Source organism: Morone saxatilis, unplaced genomic scaffold (assembly GCF_004916995.1).
Source record: "Morone saxatilis isolate NCDOM2014 unplaced genomic scaffold, NCSU_SB_2.0 Contig11, whole genome shotgun sequence".
Classification (NCBI taxonomy): domain Eukaryota; kingdom Metazoa; phylum Chordata; class Actinopteri; family Moronidae; genus Morone; species Morone saxatilis.
Genome location: NW_023339663.1, coordinates 18,645,714 through 18,652,639, shown reverse-complemented (window position 1 = coordinate 18,652,639; position 6,926 = coordinate 18,645,714). Strand labels below are relative to the sequence as shown.

General features: G+C 41.0%; 1 protein-coding gene across 1 annotated transcript in view; it reads left to right on the top strand.

The window, feature by feature from the left end:
- Positions 1-64: 64 nt before the first annotated feature.
- Positions 65-6,926, top strand: part of kif26ba (kinesin family member 26Ba) — a gene marked incomplete in the record, with an annotated part of 79,172 nt that continues 72,310 nt past the window's right edge. Inside the window, 2 exon segments of the mRNA XM_035652536.1 lie at positions 65-570; positions 2,015-2,407. Of these exon segments, the coding sequence (XP_035508429.1) occupies positions 511-570; positions 2,015-2,407 (453 nt within the window).

Here is a 6,926-nt window from a genome sequence, read left to right as displayed (position 1 = left end):
CTAATGAGTCGTGACTTTGTCGGTGTAGCCCTTGAGGAGGAATCCCCCCCCCCCGGGGTGGTTTGGTTTTACCTGGCCAGCCTGAGACGCAGAGCTGATGGAGAGAGGCAAGGCTGAGTGCGGTGCCAGTCCGGAGCGCTGTTGAGCAGAGAGCGCAGAGCAGCCTCTGCTGACAGGGAGCGGTCTGCTGCTTTCTCTCAAGACCTGTGTGAAATCTTAGTTTGTTTTATACAAGTGATTCGAGGGTTTTTCTGGAAAAAGAAAACAAAAACCGTCTTGGATTTTTTTTTTTTTTTTGGTCTTTTGGCGACGGAATTGGGATGTAACCGGTTTCCACATGTGTTTGGAAGTGGCGTGAGGTTGCGTCCAGACTGAGAAGAGCCAACTGCAGGGGCGTTGTGGTTAATTGAAATCGATCCGGTGGTCTCTTTTTGAATGTGAAGCAGCAGCATAGGTTCTTTCTCCTCTCCTCTCCTCTCCTCTCCTCTCCCCCCTTTTTTCACCTCCAACATGACTTCACTGTCGGGGACCAAGGAGAGGTCTGTGAGCAGCCGGAGCAGAAAATATGGGGTAGGTTATTCATTCCACTAGTCAAAGGGTTGGGCACACCTCTGTCAGCTATAAGCCTGGAAAACACAGAAAGAACTTATGATCCATTCAGTGATGCATGCACTTTATCTCACACCTACCCCCCCCCCCCCCNNCCCCCCATTTTAATAGGAAACTGTAGTTTGCTCACCCCCTTTTCAGGCTGCCATGGAACTCATGGAAGCTCATTTTAGTAGATTTCTGTGCATGCTGTTGATTGATTGTTTTGTGAAGATCATATTTCACACATCACTGCTCATGGTGTCACAACAGTGGCATGCATTTTCACTGATAGATCTCCCACATCTCTTAATTATCATTACCTAAGGAGCAAGCAGCTCAATCAGGTATTACACTCACACCTGTGTCACTGCCTACCTCATACAGCCTAATTAGCGTTAATTTATAACTCACATTATACCCACCTCTTCACTTGGAGATGATTGTGCATTCCCACCTATCAGCCTATCCATTGGTTCCTTATTATAGCCCTTGTGAGGGATTACAGCAGCCATAGTAGCCAACCTCTCCATGCCACCACCACATCAATGGGTCTGTTCTCTCTGACTGGATTTACCCAGCCGCAAAAGATCTAATTTTCAACTCCTTGTGGCTTATTTGATGTTCCCATGTGGCGGTCTGAATAGAGAGAGAAATAACACAGGTCTCCACTGACTTGAGTCTCACTTGATCCTATTTAGACCGTAATGGAAGAATCTAATATGTTGACACAGTAAATGTTTAACATTACTTCCTGTTTGTGTTTTTTAAATTGTCTGCTTATTTGATTTAATGCCCAAATGTTAGTTTAGACTCCTTGTCATGCCAAAGTTATTGGCTTCAGATACTGTGACTACTGTATGTCTAGCCTTATTTTCCAAAACAAGAGATTCACCATTTATTAATTGTTGACATGAAGGCTAAGAAGGAATATTGAAGCAGTGAGTCAGGTTAATTTTTTGTTCATGAATTTCAGCAGACCCACAAACAACGGATGATTTATTAAATAGCTAGCATACTGAATATAGCGAGGTTGATTTTTAATTTTCCTGGTACAAGACATTTGCCCTAAGCACCTCCTCATTATTGTGTTCTCATCCCAACTTGTGCAGCCTGTTGTGTGCACTGGGATGAGTGGGAGTTACACATATTCACACAATATGGGCTTTTTCACGGCACAGTTGTAATTAAGAATAACCTTAATAATAACATTAATGTCAGCTCCGTTACATTGAGTGTCATACCAGGGAGCCAGCATGCCCAATAGCAGGCCCCTGGAATTAGAAAAAACAATGGGGAATTCAGGCATTACTCATTAATATTCATATTTACACCTGTACTTTTCCTGATATGACATGCACAAATGTCTGCAGTGAAAAGGGCCTGTAAGTCAAGATTTCTTCTTCTTTTTAAAAAATGTTTACAGATGCCTGACACTTCCCCTACCAAATCTGCCTCCTTCTTCCCCGACACATGGTACCGAAAGGCCTACGAGGAAACCACCCGCTCCAGCACACGCCCCGCCCCAGAGGGAGCAGGCTCAATGCCAAGCTCCACAGGCACCCCGTCCCCAGGCTCAGGAATCTCCTCACCAGGGTCATTCTCTGGATCCCCTGGGACCATCTCTCCGGGGATTGGGACAGAATCTCCCGGTTCTCTGGGTGGCTCCCCAGGTTTTGGGACAGGATCACCGGCCTCAGGCAGTGGAAGTTCCCCTGGTAGTGAAAGAGGGATATGGTGTGAGAACTGCAATGCAAGACTGACAGAGCTGAAAAGACAAGCACTGAAACTGCTCATCCCTGGACCTTACTCCAGCAAGGTAAAAATTAGACTGTCTAATTGTCTCTCTGTTTTTCGCTGTGTATGACTGTGTGTGTGATTTCTTCTATTTTTATGTTTGTCACCCAGTGGTGAGCTGGTTATGCTCAGTAGCATAGCCTCCAAAAATAACCTGTTCCTTCATTAACTGTGGCATTTGGACAGTGACACTTATTAACTTGGTTGCTCATGAAGGACTGGGCCTCTAATCATTCCCTTGCTTACTGTGTTGCTGTGTAGTCAGAGTTATTGTTCTCATAAATCATAAGGATGCTGTAATTTGTCTGACCTTCATTCAACCAGCTGTGGAAAAGATCAGAGACCAAACAGCCTTTGGGATTTAGGATAATAATAATAGGATTCTATCTGAAGCCGTTAATCAATTACTGACATGGTGCCTAAACAAAATAATAGATGCCACAGACAAGACTATTTTGATTTTTGTCTTGGAGATTTAGGCTATATTGCTTTTCCCCTTAAGATGGAATGAACATGATTGATTAAGGAAAGACATTGACCACTTAGGGCACATTTGAATCCATACAGATTGCTGCCTTTTTCTAATTTTCTTTGACAAGTGATTTCTTTTTTTTTGTGGGTAATCCATATAATCTATTTTAATTCCATTAGTACAATGATTCTCAACAGGCAGATTATGAGCCCCAGAGTGTTGTGAGTTGATTTATGATACAGTATGAAATCATATACATGCATACATATATATTTATCATCTGTATATCAATTTTTTTTTTTTGTTAGGTCTTGTCACATGCTGAATAGCCAGCCTAGACTGAGCAGTTTTCTAGCTCATACATTTTGATAAAGAAATAAATACATTTAGGTTTGGATATTGTTTGACTTGTAAAAAAAGAGTGGTTATGCACACAGGAGGCTTGGAAAAAAAAACATATTGAAAGCCCTTCTGACAGAGCTTTTTACTGCATAATTTTTAAACATGTTGCCTCTGGGTTCAATGATCCTCTGCTGCAGTTGACTGGATTTTAGTCATGAATACAGTGGGGCCACACATCAGACTTGGAGTTAATTGGTAACAAATTAGCATGCATTATGCACCATGGGGCTAATAAAGTGCATCCAGCTAGAGGGAGTCAGATATAGAACCACAGTGGGACAGATAGACTTACTGTACAGCCAGTAAGACAAAGACAGAGGTGGAGACATTGGGTTTCTTTATTAGCTGAAGTACATGACAGTTGGAAATGGTTAGGAACAGTGGGGGTTAATGGGGACTGTCGGTGGGCAGACCACTAATTAAAATGTTATTTGTGAGGTTGGGTTTAGTTCAGGCTGATTAAAGCCTCCCCATTGTGGTTAACCTTATTGTAGTGTAGAATAAGAACAGGCACATCACTTACAGTATTGTAACTGGTGTAGGTACTGTATGTGTCTGTGGAAAATGTCCCAACTTAGTATGCTGTCAACAGCTGCAGATATAGGAAACTGGCTTAAGTAAGTATCACTGAACCTAGTGCACAAAACTATGGTATGCAGGCTAAAAACAATTGTATGGTTGTCACAAACCAAAAATATCTCTTTTTGTCTCAAGGAGTTTGTCAGTGACACAGAGAGATTTTACTGCTTTTGTTTCTGTGTGCTTGACACATTTATTATACAGTCTATGATTCAAACTCAAAAGTATGAATGAGAAAATTGAGTGAATGAATGGGAAAATACATAGGACTTTGTACAGTGTACATGCAACACACTGAATAATCTTATATTAATTTCAGGGTCAGAAGGGTGAATGTGTGCCTCTGATGTGTTCTTGAATGTGTTATTTTATGGTTCTGAGTCAACTGTCTCAGGATCAGTTGGTGGATGGATACAGACTTCAGGGTTTCTTGCATGAAGGAATTAAATTGCTATCATCGTGAGTGTTGTGAAAATTAAGTAATTGAGCTGTCAATTGGATTTTTCATGGTGCTTGGTACATCAGGAATTCCTGGCTGGTTTTCTTTCTTACAGTGTGGTTTCTTCCGCAAACTCTTCTTACAAGAGTGAACTGACCTACGCAGGTGTTTTTTGTCAGGGAAAAGCTGAACTCATGTCCTTGGTGAAGCAATGTGACCTAATAATCCTTCTCCTTCACCAAATGTGCCAGTGCAGCACTTAAAATGTGTGTGTATGTGTGTGTGTGTGTGTGTGTGTGTGTGTGTCTGTGGTGTGTGTCCGTCCATGTCCCTTCCTGTTGTGCTGTCAGCACGAGACCCCATGTTATTCCCACAGGACACTGGGACATATGTGACCCCTCACAGCTAGAATAAAGACACACCTCCACCACACACATACACACACGCACAGGCACACACACACACACACACACATTCTTACACAGGGCTGTTAATACTATGCTAATGATGACCTTCACCGGTCTTACTGTTGAATATTTTGCTGTTTGGGTGTCTGCAGTTCAATGTGTGTATACGTGTGTGTGTTGAGTGTGTTCATTTGTGCTTGTAGGGCATTTAGCATGCTTGTGTGGCGGTTTGTTAGAGCACACACACAAACAAACACACAGACACACACACACCAGTCTAATCTAATATCTTGACATTTAAGCATAGTGACTAATATTGTGTATTGTAATATCGTGTGTGTATGTGTGTGTGTGTGTGTGTGTTCAACCACTTGATGGTGGATAAGCAAATATTAATTTATTAATATATGTCGCAGAGGAGGTACCTCATTCATTCATTCATTCATTCATTCATTCAATCAGTCATTGAAGAGTCTGCTCCCTAGTGGATCTAAGGAGACATGACAGTTTAAAGGTAAAGAGACTGAAGAGAGATAAAACTGGACAGAGAGAGTTTTTAATGGCAGCCATGATGGAAATCAGATAAATATGGCATCTGTTTTTTCCCCAGTGTGACTTAAATGTTGTCCTCAAATTAAACTGAAATCCATTTCAGGTCATATTGTTTATATAGCTTTATTACCACTGTTACTCAGTCAGCGGATAAAGGAGGGACAGAGAGAGAGAGAGGGAGAGGCAGATCATATTGCCAGGGGCAGTAAGGGGCGGGTGTGTGCAGGGGAAAAGGTTGTTCTGTTGAGGGATTAGAATGAGCAGAGTAGATTTTCAGGTTCAGACGCACAAACACACGTTAAGTGCACATGCACTTGTAACCACAGGACTCAAAAGCACATCTGGCTACACAGCTGTACTCACTTAAGGCCTCTGTCCCTGCTCTACTGGTGTGTATAAGCATGTGTCTGTCTGTGTATGTGTATTCATCCCTTATATCCACGCCCAAATCATAAATGGATGCAGGGCGATCTGTTTTTGGTTGGTCCAGTTCAGCTCAGAAAAGTGGGTCACTGTGTGTGTGTGTGTTTTTTTTTTGTCACCAGCAAAGTGTCTGTTTCGGATCAGCTGAAAGTCACAACCATGTATGTTTATAAAGTGAAACATATACAGTTCCACTTCAGACATAAAAATGAAACCAAAAAAGGACATGTTTTTGAATATATTCACTCCCTGAGGACCTCTCACTGGCAACTTGACGTTTATTAAGATTACTTGTACTGTATGTTTCGTGATTGGAGGATTGAAGTTTTGGGAGTTTTTATGCATATGTATTTATATATGTTTACACACACACACACTGCTGTAATGCACATTACTATGGCTGATACAGTGCAGTGACATGAAAACTGTAAAACCGTATTCAGGGTTTGGAGTGATCTTAAGTGATGTGCTTTGAATTGATGACCTTTTGGTCTACTGAATTCATTATAACTCTTTGAGAAACAGCCAATTAGTAGTACATTGAATTATTGAATGTCATTGAAACAGTAGCTTTTAGGAAATAATGAGTGCAGAAACAAGTAGTTGATGAATAATTATTGTCTATCGAAAGAAATTTAATCAATGGCATCAGGTAATTTAAAGAGTAAAAACAAAACAAAATACTGATTCCTGCTACTCAATCTTTGGGTTGACTCTTGGTCAGACAAAACAATCAATTTGAAGATGCTACTTTGGGCTTCAGTAACTTGTGGCATGTTTCACCCTTTCCTGACATTTTAGAGAAAATAAATGTAACAGATTAATCAATATTGGAAAAAATTGTTAGTTGTAGGTCTAAATACATCCCAATGCAATTACTGTGCATTGCACCAGTGGATGGTACAATGTGCACCACTATATAAAATCTATATAATTGGCACAATCATTGTTATTCTCCAAATATATATGCTCTCCAAACACTCACATCCTTTCAATTAGATTCAGAATTACCACAGAAAGTATTAACCCTTAACGCTGATGCCTAATCCTTTTAATACCCAGCATAAGCCCCACATCGTAGTACATGTGACCATCAGGTGAACCGGAGACTGAGGTTTATGGTCAATCTTCTGTTTCAGATGCCTTTCCAACCCACAAAAACAAATTGGGTTAATACTCTTGTGGATATATTCAATTTAACTAATCCCTGTCACTGGGTAATTTTCACCCAAAGCCAGTAATTTGTCTGCAATTAGTCTACTTATCA